Genomic DNA, 22,528 nt, shown 5'->3' with positions numbered 1-22,528 from the left:
TCTTAACTCTGGCCTCTGTGATGAGTAGAAGTATGACTACAGTGTTTTATTCTAAATACAGGAGAATAAGCAAAGTCAACTGAAGAAAGAATTGTCTGGGACAAATCATAGCACAACTTCAACTAATTAGATGGACAACTCATCATAGTTAATGGAAAAGATGGCTTTTACCGGTTGAACCGGGGGTCTGCATAGGCATCTGGGATATTTAAGACTTCCCCTGTCTGAGCCACTTGGCCAGCTATTCCCTTGTCAATAGAAAACCTGCAGAGAAAGAGGAGAGAAGAGGAAGAGTTAGGCTTCTCAGCCTGTTGGTTCTGAGTGCATGGGTGAAAATCAATAATATGATAAATAATATTTTTTTAGAGGGTACAATTGATGATGTTCCATTGTAATGGTACAATATCGAGTTCAAGATTTCCCCCCTGCTTTTCTATTGGTGGAATCATTTCTGTCGGAGCTTTCTTTGTCACAAGATGAACCTTGTTTACTGTACACTATGGTTGTAAATGTCCTCTAGGGGCGGGAAACACACTTTTGGATGCGTGGAGACAAAACACATTTGACAATTAGTTTCAACTGTTCTACGAATTCAAAATAAACTTTTCAATGGAAATCTGTATAAAACAAATATATAATGATGTATAAATACATATGGATAAAAATAGAACCGGGACACTTTCAAAATCAAATGAGTATCCTGTTTAACACACTGAAGGAGAAAAGGGTAACTCTTACACACCTAATTTCTTTGGTTTTCTTAAAGACAGGTTTGCCTTCTTTCTCTTCCCCGATATCGAACAGGTCAGAGTACAGTTCTTTGTTGTTGTGATCTACCTGGAAGAGTGCGCACCTGTCCGCATTCACCAGGTTTTTTGCATATATCTGCAAAACAACACCAGGGACAAAACGTTATTAGCAACACTGAGGGTTTGAAAGAACTGAAGAAAAAAAAAACATGGAAGATTACATCTAGCACATTTAACTGAAATCATCCTAAATCACATCACTGCAGTTTAAATCTTTTCTCTTTTGGATGGAACAGTTAAATGTAGAGACGCAGAATATAACTAACTACAGGTGTTTGAACCAGATGACTTGAATGACCTGAGATGACACCACAGTCACAAGGGAACAGATACATACAAACAGAGGTGAGTTTTAGTCGAAAAACAGGAAAATCATGTTTTACACTCAACCAGATCAAATGTGCTTTAAAATATTGCAAGCTGAAAAACTTGAGCCAAGTCTAAACATGTACTTAGTATGTATATTATGTTGACAACAAATGATTATCATTATGAGAAGTATTATCATCATATATCTTTAATGCCAACAATAGGAAATATTAGCAGTGCCCCTCAGGTATCAAGACAGCCTGTGTGTATCTGTATAACAGCAGCATTACTACTCTTTTTAACACACATAAAGTAACACACACTCCCAGGATGTGTAGCCTTGAAGACAATGTGAATGAACACACACTTGCAGAAATCACACTCACCATAATATGTTCAAGTAGAGAATCTATTGCCACAATGTTATCAAAGTATGTTCTGTGCGAAAAGAAGAAATGGCGCATTGAGATGTTGACAAATGGGAAGCTCTGATGACGTTCACATTCAAGACATGAGAGCTAAGTTGCCTAAAATGCAGTCATTTCTTTCTATTGGGTGAGCAAAACGTTTTATGTAATGTTTGACCTGATTCTAACTGCAAAGACACTAACTCACTTTGGAGCCCATATTATTTTTGTCAAACTTAAGACTGAAATAAGAACATTGTGTAAAAACACTGTAGACATGTTTTCATCAGTATTCATTTAGTGTGAGGTAAACTGTCCCAACAGCAGCTCTTACTTTGACACGTCTAGTAGGAAGTCATTGAGCTCAGTCTGTTTGGCGAGGCCCCTGCACACCTAGAGACAAAAGAGAAATGGGTCGTGACCCGGCACCCAGACGTATAACGCATTTCTTACAGAGCAGAAACAGCACCCTGCGTATACTGTCAACAAACCAACTTGATGTCTACACAGTTGGCTGTTGGCCTCCGTCAAGAGTTTTGGCAACAACAAAGCGTGCTTTGCAGCGAGCAGCTAACCCAGAAGCGCAGTGTGCTGCAGTGCTGCACCGCTCACTGAGGCTCAGAGGTCCACTGTGGCCGCTGCTGCAGTGGGACGCTGCTTCTCTGAGGTGTTAAGCTATATGTTCCTATAAAAACAGCACTGAGGCGTAATGACATCCTCGGGGAGTTGTTTGTTGAATCTATGACTTAGCTGATTGGACTGGGCTCAGTGACAACCCGGTTCCTGTACACAGTGGATTTCCCCATTAAAAACACCAGTGCAGAACCAGAACAAACACAGTCATCCGAGATCATAATAAATGGGAAGAGTGGGTTTCTCCTTGCTCTCAGACGAGTCCTTGGTGAAATGCTACAGTACAGTTTGCTCACCTGTACTTGATGAATGGCAATTGACGCCCACGCTAAATTAGCTGTTGCAACCTGGAAAAGAAAGTGACGATTAGCTCCAAAGAAATGCAGAAAAAAAAAATCAAACACAATTAAAAACAACAGAATTATCTCTTCTGCACATCAGGCAGTCTCATACTCAGAAGAGCCAGTTGGTCTACAGATCCAGAGCCACTCTGGGGACACAGACACCTGCGTCACTGCTACATTTCCATTTCTATATTCATTTGCAGATAAAAATTGAAGCTGCACTAACAGATGTTTTTACATGAAAAAGAGGTCAAGTGACTATGTGTGATGCAACAGGGTTGCACAGAAAGTTATTAGGTTCCCCTCAACTCTACAGAACTTTAAAGTCTTTCAGTTCATTGTTTTGGTTTTAACACCTTTTTGCTTTTATCCACCTCTTTCCCAGCAGCTGTTTAAAGAGCTCATAAACACACTGTACACTGAAAGTTAAAAAAAACTAGCTGGTGAACACAGTGGAGCATTTATTATCCAAAGCACCAGACATTCCTCTCATTCGTTAGTGTAGACCAAGTCAGAGCTGGAAGCAGAGTGAATATTGAACGATCGGACACTACTTTAAATTCATACTTATGTTGCTCTGTGTAAGCAACACGTGAGTCATATCACCTTAAAAGGGGATGATGTGTCAGTGTTTTTATTGTGCCAAAAAATCAACTGACGCAGGTTTGAATAAAATGAAATAAAATGTCACAAATAATTCTCACGTCCCTAGTATGTGATACATTTACAAATACATTGGGAGATGTTTTTTTATGTAAAGTTCTGAATGTTAAGTGTAGTCACTGTGACTATACTTGCTTGAGCAACCTGGTTTCTTTTGTGATTTTCTTGCTCATTGCACTTATTTCCGTTGCCATTCTACTGAATGTATTTCATTAGCAACTAATAGAAAGTGCTTGGAGACAAAAAAACAGAATTATTCAGTGTTTTACACAATCAACTGAACCCCAGAAATCGAATAGAGATCTTAAACAGATCCAGATTACGGTGACTACCAGGCTAACTGTAGTTCTGTGAGCCTTGCTCCAGCCTCCCACTCTTGGTGTGTTTTGTCTGGGTCAGACTGACCTCCTGGTGGCTGAGGTTGAAGGGCTCCCTGCCCCACTGCCGATGCAGCTCCAGGATGGCAATGAGGTCCCCGATGGCAGTGATGATGGGGAGGCACAGGACAGAGTGAACATGGATCCCTGAGTCCTGCCCTGTGCCGTCGGGGAAGCGCTCGTCCTGCAACACACAGACCGGGAAGGTCATTATCACCCGAAGTGCAAAAACGTTTAGCAGAGGGGGTCACTGTAGCTGGTACATCAGCTGATGTAGCTGAAGATTTTTTTTTTTTTAGCTCGAAGGTGCCGAGTGCATCGAACCAGGTGGTGATGAGAAAGGATCATTAAAGGGAACATATAACATAACACCACAGCTATGCAGTGAAATGTTAGATTCCTATGATGAGTAAATCTGTGCTGGTTGTAGGAAAACAGCCTCACCCCCATGATGTCCTCTACTAGCAGTGTTGTGTGAGTCTTGGCAACATGAGCGGCAACGGTTGTCCCAAATGCGATGGGGCCAGAGGGGATGATGCTTGGAGGGCCATCCTTGGCCCCCGTTGGATTGAACAAACATAAACTCTAATGAGAAGCAGGGACAAGAACAGAGAGGGAAACAGCAATGGCGGAAAAAGAAAGAATGTAAATTACATGGCCACAACTGCATTAGTGTATGAAATGTATTCACCAAATGTCCTCTGCACTTACATTGTTGCATTCTCCCAAGAAGTAAAGTGCAAATCCATCAGCTTTTGTTGCTGTTGCAAAAAGAGACACACAGGTCAGGTTAGACAGTCCATTAATAACTGACATTAGCCGTTAGTGTGTTAAGTTCCCTTATATAGATGTGTCCAACAATAAATGGAAGGTATACCTGAGAGTAAAAGTGTAAAAGGGACATAACAGCCCAGGTACAATCTAATAACAATCTATTAGCGATGTCCCACATAATGACAAGGGCACTCTGACCGAGGGCTTTGACTGCCATCCAGTTCATCTCATTCCCAGTCCTCCTCTCCAGTCCCATTTCACACTGGCATATAGGTCATGTTATCAAACAACAGGGAGACTAGAGGAGCGTCAGTGAACACGCCGACGATCAAGAAGTTAACGAGTCGGGTGGTTTGGGTGAAATGAATCCTTTACACTCTAACGTATTTAGAAAATGCAACATATTAGAGTTTGTGACTTTGAACTAAAATGTTAAGAAACTATTAAACAATCTAATGATCATTTATAAAGACATGTCAATTTCCCTATTTTGATTTTGGTTTCTCAAGCTGAATTAAGAATAATATTTGCTGCTCATTATATGTATTGATCCTTTTTATTGGAGCAGAATAGGGGCGAGGTTCCCCATTGTGACGCGAACTGAAGCTGTGAGGATCAATGAACTGGATCATGTCTACTTCTACCTGTTTTGATGATGCTGCACAACTCGTAGAGCAGGAGTTTGTTGTCTCCTCCAGTGTCCAGGCGCTGCTCCATGTAGCTGTTGAGTTCATACACCACACCCTGCACATTTGTGTCCTGGTACTGCTGGACACAAGACACACAGAAATTGCAACTCCACACAGCTTTGCAAAAACACTGAGATTAAATTTCAAAATTCAGCAAGACGTACGACACCGAAACACGTGACAACAGCCTGCGATCTGTACTGCACACAGTCTAATGTTACTGACTCTTTTTTTGAATGAAAGATCTTCTTGCCATTCACAAAGACAGAGCCATTCATCACAACATTACCCACCATCCCACCCTTACACTCCCCTTCACTGCTGCACTCTAGCCCAGGGACCCCCCGCGGTCCCCGAGAGGAGGAGGAGGAGGCCACCGGTGCCCCACAGCTCTGATGAAAGCCCTGGCAAGCTCTGCTGCTCAGCCTCAGCTTAAAAGTGTGGTTACGTAAGAGGCAGACCTCCTTCCTTGTACGGGGCCAGAGAGCCGTCTATTTCTGCGCCTGCAGAGAGGGTGAGGGCAGGACGGCAGGGAGAGTGGCGTACTAGAAAGCCTCCCCCCACGGGACGCCTTCTATCCTCCCACATCCTGTTTGCACAGACGTATGGATGACGCACTGAGGGGTCGAGTGGCCCTCGTTTTTTTCTCCCCCCCCCCCTGTGCAAAGTTGCTTCTACCCAGCTCCAGGGCCTGCTGTGGGCACTGACACCAGGCCTCTTAGGGGTTGATGGTGTAAAGATGACACAGGTGTGAACATACACTTCCTGCCACTGTCTCACACATGAAGCGTGTGTAATGGATGGATGGATGGAGCAGATCTCATCTCTGCAAATCTGACCCAGTTTCTGTATGGACCTGGTACATGACAACACAGAGATCAGACCAGGAAGCAGAGTTGCAGTCTTACACACTCCTCTGAGCTTCCATTAGAGCAGTTACTCACGCAAAACCACATAGAGACTGTGTCTGCCCCACGGCCACTTCAATTAATTAAATCTAAAATAAACGATCGAGGAGTTAAACTAAATAACTTAATCCAAGTTAAAACTACCGCAACAGTACAACAAAATAGGATAATTAAATGTGGACTCTTAAATATCAGATCTTTGTCATCTAAAGCTCTACTAGTAAATGAGCGAATATCAGATAATCATATTGATTTATTTTGTCTTACTGAAACCTGGCTGAGTAATGATGAATATGTCAGCCTAAATGAATCGACTCCTCCAAGTCATATCAATACTCACATTCCTCAAGGCGCCGGCCGAGGAGGTGGAGTAGCAGCCATCTTTGACTCTAGCCTATTATTAAACCCTAAGCCTAGACTAGACTATAACTCATTTGAAAGCTTGGTTCTTAGTCTTTCACACCCAACCTGGAAAACAATACAGCCAGTTATATTTGTTATCGTGTACCGGGCCCCAGGTCCGTATTCGGAATTTTTATCGGAATTGTTTCAGTTTTTATCAAGTCTAGTCCTTAAAACAGATAAAGTAATTATTGTAGGTGACTTTAATATTCATGTGGATGTCGAGAACAATAGACTCAGTACTGCATTTGTCTCATTATTAGATTCGATTGGTTTCTGTCAGAATGTACAGAAACCCACTCACTGTTTTAACCACACTCTCGACCTGGTTCTGACTTATGGCATTAACATAGAAGATTTAATAGTCTATCCACAGAACCCTCTTCTATCGGACCATTATCTAATAACCTTTGAATTCTTACAAACGGAGTGTACACCGTTAAGCAAGAGTTACTACACTAGATGTCTATCTGATGGTGCCGTAGCTCAATTTAAAGAAGCGATTCCGTCTGTATTTAACTCGATACCATGCTTCGATGTGACGGAGGACTCCTGTGCTAACTTTAGTCCGACCCAGATTGATCATCTTGTCGACAGTGCTACAAGCTCACTGAGAAGGACACTAGACTCTATTGCTCCTTTAAAAAAGAAGTTGGTAAAACAAAGGAGATTCGCTCCATGGTATAACCCTGAAACCCACAAATTAAAGCAAACATCGCGAAAACTTGAAAGAACATGGTGTTCCACTAACTTGGAAGAGTTGTCAGTTTGTTTATGTAAATGATGACGCCTCGATGAAGACCAACGTCAGTTATGGAGTTCCACAAGGTTCTGTGCTTGGACCAATCTTGTTCACCTTATATATGCTTCCTTTAGGCAATATTATCAGAAAACACTCTATAACCTTTCATTGTTATGCAGATGATACTCAATTATATATATCGATCAAACCAGACGAAACCAACCAGCTCGCTAAACTGCAAGCGTGTCTTAAGGACATAAAAACCTGGATGACCTGCAACTTCCTGATGTTAAACTCAGACAAAACTGAAGTTATTCTACTCGGCCCAGAACACCTCCGAAATCAGTTATCGAATGATATAGTTTCTCCAGATGGCATTGCGCTGGCATCCAGCAGCACCGTCAAGAATCTTGGAGTTACCTTTGATCAGGATTTGTCTTTCAACTCTCAGATACAACTTATTTCTAGGACTGCCTTTTTTCACCTACGTAATATTTCAAAAATCAGGCACATCGTATCTCAAAGCGATGCAGAGAAATTAGTTCATGCATTTGTTACCTCTAGACTAGATTATTGCAATTCCTTATTTTCAGGCTGCTCTAATAAGTCTCTTAAATCTCTCCAGCTGATCCAGAATGCTGCAGCTCGTGTACTAACAAGAACTAAGAGGAGAGATCATATTACTCCTGTATTAGCTTCTCTGCACTGGCTCCCTGTAAAATCTAGAATAGAATTTAAAATCCTTTTACTTACCTACAAAGCCCGAACTGGTCAGGCTCCATCATATCTTAAAGAGCTTATAGTACCATACTGCCCTACTACAGAGCTGCGATCCAGTGATTCAGGGTTACTTGTGGTTCCTAGAGTCTTAAAAAGTAGTACGGGAGCCAGAGCCTTCAGTTATCAAGCTCCTCTTCTGTGGAACCAGCTTCCCGTTTCAGTCCGGGGGGCAGACACACTCACCACATTTAAGAGTAGGCTTAAGACTTTCCTCTTTGATAGTGCTTATAGTTAGGGCTGGCTCTGGCTTGCCTTGGACCGGCCCATGGACAAACTGGTAGAGGCAAAAACTACAGGGGGACTTCCTACACTGAGCACCTCTCTCCTCCTCTTCTTCACCTCCGTCTGTATGCATTGATGTCCCATTAATGCTCATTACTAACTTTACTTCTTCCCCGGAGTATTTGTGCTTTCTCGCCTCACAGGATGACCGCAGTTTTATCTGGACACTGGTTCTTCAACCAGCCATGGCCCTGCTGACACCTACTACGATCTTCATTGTTAACATTATTAATCCTATTACCGATACCATTAATGCACATTATTGACCTGCTTCTTCACCAGAGTCTCTGTGCTTTCTCGCCTCACAGGTTCCTGTGTATCCGGGTTTACCTGGACCAGGTGTTGCCTCCTGTCGTGGTTGTGTCATACATTGAATGTGCTGTAATAACATTGAATGTGTTGTAATTCACTATCCTGTTCTACACATGACATCATTGCACGTCTGTCCATCCTGGGAGAGGGATCCCTCCTCTATTGCTCTCCCACAGGTTTCTTCCTCTTTCCTCCCCGTTAAAGGGTTTTTTTGGGGAGTTTTTCCTGTTCTGATGTGAGGGTTCCAGGACAAGAGGATGTCACATGTGTACATATTGTAAAGCCCTCTGAGGCAAATTTGTTATTTGTGATTTTGGGCTATACAAAAATAAATTGAATTGAATTGAATTCATGCAGCACAAATCAATGTTGTTTCCTATTATTCTTGTGAATCATCTATGTGATGCAGACCTGAAAGCTCACAGAGCCTGGCCTTTAACTCTAATGTTAACATCACAAGCATCACGACTGTGCTCCATCCGACCGAATTTGTAAACTATGGCATTATTTTTATATGAGACAGCGTCACTGTTCTATAGAAAGTAAGCACATGGACAAACAAAACCGTTGTCAAAGAGCATAGGTAATCTGCATCTTGAATGAGTACACCAGGATAAAGTAATATAATATCTACAGTGTATGAAGCTATGAGGAGAAGCTTCATGTGCCTTGTCATATAACTGTGTCCACATGAAATGAAACTGAAACCTACCCTGCTGGCTTCTTTAGCTGATGTGTCATCTGTAAAGAGAAAAATCACAACGTTAAAATACAGCTTGAAACAACATTCTGTAAATCAAAACATGAATTGAAAATCAATAAAATGCATCCTTGCAGTTTTCAATATACTCAGGAATTCTGCCACTAGCTGACTTGGTCTATGATCAGTAGCTTATGTTGGCCGATGTGAGCATGCTTTAGATAGTAATCGCAGCCGAACTGAGTCTGTTTGTAGACCTTAGGACTCTTCTACCTTTTGTTCCACTATGTTTCTATGTTTATTTACAATGAAGTAATACTGTGGCTGTTTGGCAAAACACATGCCGTAGTTTTGCTTGAACTAATATTGGTTCGTGGATGGGATTTGATTTAAGTGCTGTTTGTGTTAATAAGCTGGTGGAGAAATTAGAAAAAGGAAGTGAGTTGCTGAGACTGTCTGTGAAAACTCTCTCCATTCTCACAGCCTCTTCCAAGCTTTTGAGCAAAATACATCATTAAATGGTTGACGCCAAGTCTGTGTAACTATGCAAATGTAAAGGCAGTCATTGCTGAAAAAGGGCATGCATGCACAAGCAACACTGTCTGAATTAAAAAGCTGAAAAGCAAGACAGAAATCTGACCCGGCTGTTTAAAAGTTGGCTGGGCGCTCTGCACAAAGGCACACCAGCAAAAAGCAGCAAATAAGCAAAACCATCGGTTGCCCTCACAACAGTAGTCAGGTGAATGTTAAATGAGCAAATACATAGAAGGTATATAAAGCATAAATATACATTATGGATGAATACTTTATGTGCCTTTGATGCAGGGAGATGTTTGCTTAAATGATGTTGCTTTTAAAACAGAATTAAGAGAGTTATTAATCGAACTTGACAAGTGTAACATTTTGTGGCCTCGAGTACAAATTCCTGATGTGATTTCAGGCTGTTGGAGAGACAGTAGACATATGACTATTGTCTTTGGACACTGAAGTATGTGATAATAATGAAATCCTCAGCCAATCCCAACAGTCTCTGGATTTATAGTCTGGGAGTGCTACTTGGGATGAAAAAATAAAACCATTCACACAGCTACAAGCGCTTCTTCATTACACACGGGGGTCAACAGCACACGAGAACAGTCACTGCTCCGATCTCTTTGGTAACGCTCCATGTGATCAAACCATGCAAAAAGCCGAGCAATCTTTTCGAAACATCTACTGAAGTGCTGACTTGAGCTGGCCCTCTGTTGAAACAAACCAGCAAAGATGTGAAGGAAGGAATTGCAGCCAGCTACATTGTTTGTTGTTTTAAACATTCCTCCACTATGCTATGAGCTTCCTAACTTAGCCATGAGAGCTATTTTAGAGTGAACCCCCGGCCGGCCGTGACGTCAATCAGAGGACAGAGAGCTACACTTGAAAAGACTTCAAACCCCTTTGAAAAAAAGGGAAGAACAGACGGGACCTTTCTTTTTTTAATGACTTGATGAGGCCAAGAATATTACGACATGAACCCCTTTGAAGGACACATTTTTACAAATGCAGTAGGTCTGTTAGAGACCTGTTAGATGTAGAAGTCTACATGTTCTATATACCAGAGAGCAGAAGCCGTTCACTGAGAACGTTGCTGACAAATGAGAGCAAACAACCTCATCGTACTCTACCATAATAAGATACATGCAGTGAATGTAACAGGAGCCCGGTACAGTGAATATGAAAAACTGATCATTACAGTGGCCGCATTTTGCTCAATTTAACTGCTTACCTTTGAAATTAGATTTGTACACAGTATGATGTAATGTGGTATATGATGTGTACATGGCATCGTTAGTATGTATGGTGGATATATGTTGATAATGATTTGGATATAAAGATGAAAAAACCTACCAGGAAATTTACTTCTCCCTCCTTTTACCGGATTATTTGATGTATAGTATTCGGTATGTACAGCACCGTTGTGTCTGTGGTGTGTTTGATAGCAAGATGTACAGATGCCTCAGTAACTGAAAGCTATGAGTGGCATTCAACCATCCCCCCCCCCCCGTTACCACGAACTCTCAGCTCTCAGACCCTCCAAAACCAAATGCAAGCTGACTAAAACACAAACACCCTGGTCGACCTGCAGAAATGGCAAAAACATAACATGCTGTTACTATGCAAGAACAGAGATGCAGTCTGTGTTGGGGTGACACGACGTTGACTCTCGTATGTTGAAAAGCCTGTTGATGTAGGCTGCCATGATAAGGTTGTTGCTTCTTCTCACCAACACACCATTGCCACTTCACATTACTGTAAGGTGTTGCAGTGCCAATGACTTCAGCAACACTGATACGGTACATCATATCAGTCAATTAGTGTGCTGATGATATGATCATATAATGACATCTTAAAAATAGAATTCTGTTGTGCAAATAAAGAAATGAATGCATAAGCGAGGAACATAATCCATTGCACTAAACATTGTTTTTATATTCGTTTAATAAGTGAGTTTGTATTCATTTCCAAAAACTCATACATCAGACATATATTATTAACAATATTTCAATCATACCACCCAGTCCTACATAAGAGCCTTTCCATTCCCATCGGTATTTCAAGGTGTGTGGGTTGCCCCCGTGTCTTAAGTTCCCTCCCGGAGGACTGATTTGAGGTGTTGCAGGTACAGTTACAGGCTGGCACACCGCCTCTGTAAGGCATCTCATGTGTAGCAGTCCCAGTGGAACCATAGGGTGAGCACTGACACTGTGTACACACATTAAAAAAGGTTGAAGGAGCAGGTCCAGCATGGCTCTCCTGGTTTTCCTAGAAACCAGAAATAGCTTGAATACACTGCGTGTGGACTGTACCGTTCTGTACGGCTAGCACATATAACATCAAATAAACTCCAAATATAAAAAACAGACAACTTGTCTGTCCAGTTTTGCAACAATAACATCTTAGTTTCATCAGATGCGTGTCGGGGGGATTCACCCGAATGACACAGCTGCCCTTGGGGCCAAGAGGCAAAGTATCTCTACAGGTGTGTGTGTGTGTGTGTGTGTGTGTGTGCATGTCTGTGTGTTTTATCACCATACCAAGTAGTCAGCCATCAGCACAGGGACACAGACCAGCAGCCTGTTCCAATGCCATCCCATATTTTCAGGAACCTACTGTTGCTTTTAGTAAACACAGGAGGACAGGGCCGACATGTTCTTCGAAAATATACTGCCAGCTCAGTAAGCAGTGAAAACTAAACACCACTGTCCTGAAAGCAGCAGAGGCTGAACAGACCTCTACATGTAACTTTATCGCTCCATTGAAACTGTTCCTGATCCGGAAAGGTCTAAATGTTTGTCAGGTGGGATGTGCAGCTTTAAGCATGTATCAGTTGTAGATATGTGCTAGTCTGCCTTGTAAGCCAACGCTTAGCAGGTAAGGCTCCTTTAAGGGCAACACATACTGTACTGTACGTCCTGATTCGGTTTATTGCCTACAATCAGACATACAATTTTAAGAAGAACTTCAACATATTTTGTTAGCAGAGTGAGAAGGGCAGGTTACTGTAGTTAATCACAATTTAATGTTTTATTGCATACTATTTGGGTTTTTGTGTTAATATCAAGTTTGTTATATGAAGTTATATTCATTTGTAGTACTTTGGTTGTTCTCCAATATTGCACATATTGATTTTATGGTGTGTGATATAATGTGTGATATTTGTGCTGCAGACAACAAAACGAAGAAACACAGCAACTCCGTCAGTTGTTGCAGATTTCTGTGAGGGTTCAACCAATAAAACCATCAGAGTCCGCAACAAGGAGTCAAGCAGACACGGTTTATACGTCCAGGATAATCCAGGACGAAACAACGTAGATTCTTACCGTCTTAAAGAATTTTCTTTCGTAAGCATTCATACTCCGTCATCTCAAATTGCTTTCAATCAAAGCAAAATCAGTGGGACACATTGTTTCCACTGTAAATCCTTTTGTACATCCAAATAAAATGTCCGAATCTAAACAAAGCATGCACAGACTGTAGGTCTATAATGTTTATTAAAATTAAACTTGTGTTATGGTCTGCTGATAATTGAATGAAAGATTATATGAAAACATCCACTTGTTGCTCACAGTTGATTTTGGGTATTTACTGCTGTGGAGTATTACAACACAGTGGTGCATGCTATGGTTGTAAGACAAACAAACTACTGCTGTCACCTTGATAAATACTTGATCATTTAATAAATTCATAAATACATTTCCTAAATACCGTGCAAATTCTTTACGGTACCAAATAAATACTGTAATTTGGTTAAATGATGAATCAGATTCATTATAATTTGAGGCATAACCGTGCACTCTTATGAAACTGTTTCTCTGAGGATTTTTGGAAACCACAGTGAAAGAAGAGAGCTGTCTGACTTAAAAGTGCTAACTACGAGATTGGGAGCATTTCTATTGCCTCCCAACGGCAGAGCGGCGGCCATGAGCTAGCCAGTGGGGTACACTCACATGCACTAACGTGCACTAAAAGCACAGCCCGCCTGGGTCAACAAAGCACACAAAAAAAAGCACATTTAACTCTGAAAGTGTATCCCTCAGTTCACAGCAGCACAAAGGTGTCTGATAAATGTTTGATGAGACATGGTGAGAAATGATTTGGAGAAGCACCCGGAACATATCAGCAGGCCTTTAAAAGAAATCCCTCAGTGAGCTTGGGTCTAATGTGCACAATACTCGATGGGTGCTTTATTGATCTGCCGCAGATACACAGCCGCCCACAGGGCAGTCAGCCAGCAGAGAATCAGCTGCCAGCATGTGTCGACCTAGCAGCCGTCTGCATCAACCTGCCCCATGGCGGACGTGCAGCTGCCAAAAGCAGCTGTCAACCTATAGTCCTCCAATTGTTTTTTACTTCTTATGTTAATCTGTACACAGGTCTCTCTGTAAACAGATATGATAATGAGACTTTCTGTTTAAAAACTGTGACAAAGATATCTTTGGCAAAACACCCGGGATTTTAAACAGCTTCCAGTGAGGGCTGTGCAGAAGGCCCCTTGCTCCCTCCTGATGTAAAGCCCTGCAGGTGAGGCAGCACTTATCACAGTGGCGGGGTGTGAGGTTCTGCTACACAAGCACATCTTTGTCTGCTTGCGACTGCCGTCCACACACATCTGAGAAACAGCATCAGATGCTTAACAGCTCGGCGTAGCTCTTGCCCTCGGGCGCCCGGGCCTGAAACCACACACACACACACACACACACACACACACACACACACACACACACACACACACACACACACACACACACACACACACACACACACACACACACACACACACACACACACACACACACACACACACACACACACTTCTTCCAACATTTCTCTCCATTATCAATATGAAAGACAAGGGGGTCCGTCATGTCAGGGATATTCAGCGTATGCTATTCAGAGTTTGATCAGATCGGTGCTGAACTGAAAAGTTTGACAGTTGATTAAGCCTTTCAGTCTGACAAAAAGACAGAGAAGATGTACACCGTGTGTGTGTGTGTGTGTGTGTGTGTGTGCATTGCATAAGGCACAAGTCAGTAGCGAGGGGCCTCTCGATGGGATCAGCAGACGGTTTGGGATTTATTAATTACCCCATGACAGCATGTGGTGTGAAGTAAACATTGCCAGTGGGACATTGGTCAAGAGAGGTGTGATGGTCAAATGACATCAGTGGGGATTCTGGGAAATTGTGTTTCGTAACAGACTGCGATAAGAGCAATCTGCTCTGTAACACATAATGACTTAAAAGCCTAATCTTGATCCATAGGTTCAACTGTATGAAGCAATAAAGTAATAAACAATGAGACAAAAAGACAAGAGAACGTCACAAGAAAATTGGGATTTAGATGTTATGACATCACGGCACATTTGTAATATTAGCTCAAATGTGAAGGCTTTTTTTCTGCATTCACAGTCTGTATCACAGTCTTTGGACAAACACACACACTTGCGTCCTTGTGTACAAACAAACTGATTTATGTCATCCAATGTAGCCCATCACATGATAAGTGAGAACGGGACAGGCTGCAGGGACTGCTTCCAGGAAGCAGTGGTTATCTCAGTGACGATCACATGAGGACAGGTCCTGCTGCTGCTGCACACATAAAGAATATAAGAGCAATCCGATCTCTAAAAAGTGTCACTTTTAGAATAAATGAGCTACTTTTATCAGCAAAAATACATAGAGAGGAGAGGTTTCTTTAAAACAAGCAGAGAAATGTGTCAAATAAATCTACAATCTATAATATCAACACAGTGACCATTCAGCCAGTGTGATGAACCAGAAATTAAACACGGCTTGTTGCCATGTGAGTGGATACAGCCACCGAGAGGCTCCAGAGTGTCCGCTAACAGAGGTGGACTTGTGGAGTGATATTACCGATGTGATGTTAAGATCAACCAAGAGAAACACGTGCAGCATAACGAGAGCGCTGTCAGGCTGATCGCTGATGTTTTCACTCAGAGTCTGTCACTCGCTTGTGGCTAAATATCGTTTCTGCATTTTGTTACGTAATCTAACAACTCAGCAGCCCCTCAACACCTCACGGATACAAACATTGTTTACTCCACCAATTTAGCATGGCACTCCTTTAACATTGTCGGACTCACGATGGACAGTTTTTCGGAAAAGACAACATAAAAATCAAGGAAAGCGTGACATTAATTCTGCACACTGTTAACTGTGACTTTATTCAAGCGAGTTCCAAGTCCCAGTAAGCTGATTTTCCTGCCACACTGAAACCCTAAAACATGCTTTGAATCAAAGGCAGCTGTATATGTAATTTATAGTAAACAAAACGGTTCATATGGTTCTTTAAATTGTTGATTTAAGGGCAATTGAGAGCTGAACTTGACCTTTGCATTGAGGGAATTTAGTGTTCTGACTCATATCATAACTGAAAAACGGCTGAAAAACACAGAGACATAAGCCAAAAGTATTTTGCATGTCTGCGCTGCGGTGAGGTTTTGTGCATCTGCGTTTTGCTCTGCATGAGCTTCACCTGCTCCGACCTGATCTACAAGAGGGAAGTGAGTTCCTAGTTGGCTCCGGCAAGAATGATTAACATGAGGGCCTCCATTTTGGACCTGTCAACCTACACACACACACACACACACACAGTATACAGGAAACTGTTTAAAATGCAAGCTCAGCCTTGAGAAATCAACGTCTCTGCATGGCAGCAATGAACGCAACTGTCTGTTGACATGTGTAAAAAAAAAAAAACAGCTTCAAAATGACACAAATCCGTCCTCCGACAGTTTCCCGCTCCACTTCAACAAATCCACACCCTGAGCCAGCGCAACCCCCCACCACCACCACCACCACCATCATCCCTCCCCCTCCCCTGGGCCCCCTTCAGCCGGCTGCATGTCTCTGGAGGTCGCCTCTGACGTCAGCAGCTCGACTGGGCAGAGTGCCGGCCCTGTGGGCCCTTGATGGATGCGGACGGTCTGAGAAACAGTCCACTGTGTGTGTGGAGCGCACGGAACAGACTTAACTCGGCCCGCTCTAACACATCTAATGACCCGTAAACACCCGACAGGCCTTTCTTCTGTCGATCACACACACTGATGAGACAAACGTGAAGGTGAGTGATTTGTACCGGCCGGGATAATAAATACAACCGGCAGAGGCACACTCTGGTTACTCTGGGTCTTTAAGAAAAAAGGTTTTAGCTTGTCAGCGCAATAAAAGCAAACGACCGACGTGGCTGCAGCCTGTATTTGTGGTTGACTCGTCGGGAACTCATGCGAGATTATGTCGCTAAAAAGTATAAACATTTAACCGAAGCAAAATATTGGAGAAATTACAACTCTGCGTCAATATCCTGGAATCCGCTGATCCAATTATTATGTCACAGTGATCCAGAGAGCTGCAGCATGTGTGTGTGTTTCCATGTTTGTCCCTGCTGCATGTGTGTGTGTGTGTGTGTGTGTGTGAGTGGGTATACCTGCAGGCCTGCTGCTGGTCTTCCTCTTCAGCCATCTGTCCAACGTCTCTGCGCTCACACTCTCCAACACAAAGTCATCCAGCATCTGCGGGTGAAGCGAGAGGTAGGCCTTCACTTTCTCATCTGTCAAGCCTGAAAAGCACAAGAAATAAAAACATATTTTATGACTAAGCAAAGCGTAGAAATACAAAAATAGAAGAGTGTGGAGGAGAGAAACATGAGATATAAGCGGGTGGAAACGTCATATGCCAAAGGCCCACAGTGTTCCAGACATTCCCCCAAACAAAGGCACAGACTAGAAAGAGCCGAAGGTCATCCCTTTCTCTTTACTGCGAGGTGAGAGCGGCAGCACAGCGCCTATGCTCCAGCTAAAGCTGTCAGATAGCTGGGCTAGCTCGCTTATGTTTACTGTAAAGCTGTGTCTCCAGGGATAGGAGCCCCCAACAGAGGCAGCAGGATAAAGGAGGACTCGAATGTGCTTAATAGGCAATTAGGTCCGCGAAAGCTCGCTAAGTGCTGCTGTTTACTGTCTTTGTTGTCAAAAAGGCCATTTGCCAGACCACCGTTGAGGGAAAGTTGTTTTTAATACACCCGCTGGCGTCCGAGAGGCCGTTGTGATGCACTAGGAAGCCATCATGTTGCGCAAATGCAGTGTGCTTCTAAAACAAAGACTTCTGCATAAATTCAGCCGTGAGACGTCACCGCGTCATGAGACCGTGAACTCGATGCTGACATGAAATGCAACCGAATATAATAATTCCTGGCACAGAAAAACTAAATCCTACAACCCAGGCTATATTTCTATTTTATGGTATGGCACACAGTAGTTATATCTGTTAGCAGATAAGGGTAGAAAGCAGGCCATTGTATGCAGACGGCACAGATCGTTTTTTTTGTTTCATTTTCTCACAGAATGTCTGGTTATCAGCCGTCAGACACACAAACATACATACACACAGCATGTAGATATTACTAAGTGGTGTGTGTTTGTCTAAAATCCTGCATGATATCAGGGTAATTAATGGCTGCAGACTGTGTGGCACAGACCCGACTGTTGTGCCAGATGACAAAAATAAAACCAGATTCAGGAGATCGAAGCATCCACTTCAGCTGCAGGTAACTCTTGTGTATGTCTTTACAAAGTGTTTGAAATTGCACTTGAGGAATAGCAATGATTTGAATAGAATTTCAGAATCAAAGTGCTCCTGACTCTGGTAAACAGTCTTAGCGGCCACCTACGACCTTTGATCTGTTCGCCCAGAACAAATAATTTGATCTTCAGCTACGATTGATCACCTGCTCAGTGTGTGTGTGTGTGTGTGTGTGTGTGTGGGTAGGTCGAGCAGGCTTGTGGTTGCAGGCAAATAAGGCAAACAGAGGTGGGGGTAAGTTTGAGGGGTGGAGGACGCTGCAGTCTGACGCTGTCCAGACACGAGACACAGATCTTCAGGAACGGAACGCCTCACGAGACTCCTGGCCGGCTCTGACGCACATCGGCAGAATATGGCTTAATAAATCAGAGAGAGTTAAGGGGGGGGGGGGGGGTGGAGCTGCAAGGGACAGAAAGACACACAGAAAGGAGCAAAATGGAAGCGCTGCAAAATACCCTCACAACTTTGTCCTATTTGAAACAAAGACGGCACTGTGATTAGTGACACTACAAAAAAGAATACGCAAGGAGGCTGTATCTTTATGCATACAGGTTTTGTGTGGAAAGTGATTAGCTATCATATGTGTGCACATGAACAGAAATAGTCAAATGTCCTATTTCCATGGGGCAAAAACAAACGGCAGGGCTTAGAATTCTACAGTGGGCATATAAATGGAGTTCTGGGTACATCCATGTGCTGCGAATGACCGGCCTGCACCAAAGAAACCACGGCCCTCTAGAACAGACACTATTTATTTCTGACCCCGAACTCAAAACTTGAACGTTTGGAAAGTACAAAAATATGGATTGAAAGTGCAACCAAATTTAGGTTTTTACTAATATCAGGAGTAGGTAAAAAATAATCACAACAAGGCTCATTATTGCGTAAAGGTTAAGGTTGGCCATATTTATTGTTTTTTGTTGTCGTCAACATTCTGTAAAATGACCAAAACCAACAACGTGTTCGTTCACCTCGCAGTACTTTCCGACTTCCACAACACGTCTGTGGCTGTCACCTCACAGCCCATTGGTCCCTACTGAAGACATAAATCTAAAGATTCATTGTAGTATGAATCAAACAGTATTCAAACAGGAGTAAATGGTGTTGCTGACTATTTTCAGCACCGGGTTAATACATTATTGGTGCTCCTATGATTATTTCAGAAGGCAAAACCATTGGTTGGTTTTGCGCTTTTCACTGTACTTGACATTAATAAAAATATAGACCATCACCAGAGATATCCTATGAAACTATGTTATGATGATTCAATGTAATACAATATCATGATGCATTAACGGAAGCCGGCGCACATGACAGGAAAGCCTTCAAAGGTCGACTTCCTCTCAAGCAAAATGTAAGAGCACTGACGAGATGATGACATTTCTTTTCCTGAACATTCTTTCTGTCGACCTTACGGATTTTCCTTCTGATTCCTTCTTAAGCCTCTCGAGCCACAGCTCAACCTAATGTGACCGCAGTGACACTCAGAGCTGCGGGATATGCGTCAGTGTCCTGGGCCTGTGACTACAAGGTGCAGCCAGATCTGTCCCACATGCTGTGGTCCACAATGGTTAAGCCCACTGGGACCCACATGTGCTCTCTCAATCAGGAGGGAGAGACTGCTGTGGTAGAAGCAAACGCTTGGTGACTGGTTTGGCCGGAGTTCTTCTTTTTCTTTTACCAGAGGGAAATTTCCTTCCCACTGGCAACAACACAATGGTGTCATCAAGAAAGAATAACACAATGTATGACACGGCAAACATTAACAAATCAAAATTCAACAAACTAAATGTGTCCAAATCCTCATCATCCCAAGCCTTCCCATGATTACAACATATAGATGTCTGTAGGATGTGCAGGCCTCCTCCAATGGTCACAAGATAAATATTCATAATTTGGACTTTTCTTAAATCATTTTTTTGTGAAATAATGGGCCTTGAACTGTTATGTAAATGAAACCATCCTTCATAAGCCAAAAGGGATGGGAACCAGTGGTTTAGTGTTTCACAAAGTGTTGTATTTTAAACATTTATCATGTTTTTGTTTTTTGATATACAATCTTTATTTGCTGTCAGATACATGTAGTATATAATATTTCCCTCTAAAATGTAGTGGAGTAGGAGTATAGCATAAAACAGAAATATGTATGCGAAGTAGAAGTTTTTTTTGAATTGTACTTAAATGCAGCGCTTAAGTACTTCCCGCCTCGGTGCTTAAATGAGTTTGAGTCTCAATGAAGGCGCTGGGAAGCTGCTTGTTCTGCAGCATGCTTGTGAGCAGCTGAAGCCCAGTGAGCAGAGATTTTAGTGCCTGACTCAGACTTGGACTTCCTGTGCAAAAACTGAAACCCGAGTTCATGCTCAGTGAGGTATTGTTGCATAACACTTATCTTGACTGCAGCACATCACACCCTGGGACTGGGAAGGGAAGGCCAAACCAGTCTGGGTCTCTGCGCTCTCACATCCAAGTTTCAGTATGAACACGCTCCTGTTTGACGGGGAATGCGTTTACAAGACGGCCTGGAGTGGGCACCTCCATTGTGTTGTGGCACCAGGTTGTGGTATTAATATGGAATGTCAGGCAATCGAGCATGGTCTGAAATGTGCTTTCAATAAATATTCTTTCATGCATTGTTAGTATACGTAGCAACTTTAAAGTATTGAGATGAACATCAGCTTTTGAAACCTGATGCTGAGTCAGTTATGGTTTCATGAGTCACAAAAAGTCATCATAAAAACGGAAAGTCCCCGAGCATTTCGGACGATTCATTTCTATCTCTTTGTAGGAAGCTCCTGAAAGAAAAGAAACCCCAGTGAAGCTCGTTTCTCTCTCTGTATCCACAAGTCTGTCCTTATTCTACAATTTACATCATGTTTGATTTAAGCCTCCACAACACTTCAGTCTTCATCTGAGAGCTGACGAACAGAGATGAGGGGTTTGCACTGGACGCCTTCAGCTGCTGATCAACTACCTCGTTCTCTCTTTTTAAAATCTGAATTTCTGAATGTCAGAGTCTGTGATGAGAGACAACTCATCCACATATCACAAGGTATGCTTTGTAAATCCCATCAGGATTGCACTGTAATTTAGCTTCATCACTTCACGAGTTTGTCTTTGAAGTCATGATGATGGATGATCAAACATTTTTCAGAGTGCAGATCTCCGCCAGGTGTGTCTGCAACGACCATTGCTGTGTTGTGCGATTGAATGAATACAACCCACAATTGGCTGACTGCAGGTCTAGACACCAATAAGCTGTCAGGCCCAAGTCGTAAAACACACTTCATTCAAACTCAAAATGTGTGCAGGCAATCGCCCTGAAGTCTTTAGATGAGACACGTCATACGGTCTTGCCAAAAAAAAAAATTAAACTCACCAACCTGTCTGCCCGCTTAGCAGCGGCTGAGTTGCAGAGACGTACAGCAGTTAGTTAGCTGTTAGCCAAACGCACTGTACAAAACAGTAAAAGTGAACCAGAGAGCAGCAGCTGATACTTCTGCAGCAGTGTGTCTACTGGCAGTTTGATTGGCTGTTAGCCAAACGCACTGCAAACTGTTATTCCCTCCCTCTGAGTGCAGAGTAGCAGATAGGTGGTCGGCGATGCACTCGGCTGTGTTATCACGAGCGGCCTCTACCAAGTAAGAGTAGGGAGAGGGGAGTCAACAGGCAGTCTATATGGCAGTATATATACCCGGCACTAAAATGAGAGTCACCGCAACCACAAGAGGTCCTTGAGCATGCAGCCATGACTGGCCACCAAAACTACCATGCAGTTTACTGCAGCAGAATGCCAAATTGGCTGTGGACAGACACAGAGGCGCACACTCACTCATGGTCACACGCACGTACGTACGTACGTACGTACGTACGTACGTATGCGTGCACCCAATGCGCGCAACCGATAGCATGATCCTCTGGCGGAAATAACAAATACCATAAATAAAATGGTTCTTTGAGGTCAGAACTGGCAGGTTGTTGCGTGCAATATGCACGTTGGGGGAAAGGGCTGTTTATTAACACGGCTTCTCAGCGGACAGAAAATTGATATGGCAGTTGAAAGGAAAGTGGTTGCTGTAGTTGTGAGTGAGGTGTAACTTAATTTCTGCCTGAATAGAAGGGAACGTGTGTCTTCAGCGCTCCTGTCAAACGATGTCGGGCGGCAACGTCAACAGCGGAGGCCGACCCCGGCGGTGCTGCTGTTTAGTGAGCGAGATGTAACTGCTCTGCTGCAACACACAGATGAAAAAGGCACATGAGAGAAAAA

General features: G+C 42.8%; 1 protein-coding gene across 2 annotated transcripts in view; it reads right to left on the bottom strand.

The window, feature by feature from the left end:
* pde10a (phosphodiesterase 10A) overlaps nucleotides 1-22,528 on the bottom strand; it is a gene marked incomplete at its 5' end in the record, with an annotated part of 56,149 nt that overhangs the window by 8,177 nt on the left and 25,444 nt on the right. For both annotated transcript variants that reach the window (XM_079280426.1, XM_079280427.1), the window contains 11 exons: nucleotides 172-264; nucleotides 743-885; nucleotides 1,505-1,556; nucleotides 1,860-1,918; nucleotides 2,455-2,505; nucleotides 3,571-3,726; nucleotides 3,987-4,127; nucleotides 4,254-4,303; nucleotides 4,961-5,081; nucleotides 9,144-9,172; nucleotides 17,114-17,245. In XM_079280426.1, the coding sequence (XP_079136552.1) occupies nucleotides 172-264; nucleotides 743-885; nucleotides 1,505-1,556; nucleotides 1,860-1,918; nucleotides 2,455-2,505; nucleotides 3,571-3,726; nucleotides 3,987-4,127; nucleotides 4,254-4,303; nucleotides 4,961-5,081; nucleotides 9,144-9,172; nucleotides 17,114-17,245 (1,027 nt within the window). The remainder of the gene's footprint in view (nucleotides 1-171; nucleotides 265-742; nucleotides 886-1,504; nucleotides 1,557-1,859; nucleotides 1,919-2,454; nucleotides 2,506-3,570; nucleotides 3,727-3,986; nucleotides 4,128-4,253; nucleotides 4,304-4,960; nucleotides 5,082-9,143; nucleotides 9,173-17,113; nucleotides 17,246-22,528) is intronic.

This window comes from Melanostigma gelatinosum (genome assembly GCF_949748355.1).
Source record: "Melanostigma gelatinosum genome assembly, chromosome: 12".
NCBI classification, from domain to species: domain Eukaryota; kingdom Metazoa; phylum Chordata; class Actinopteri; order Perciformes; family Zoarcidae; genus Melanostigma; species Melanostigma gelatinosum.
This window is presented reverse-complemented; position numbering and strand designations above follow the sequence as displayed.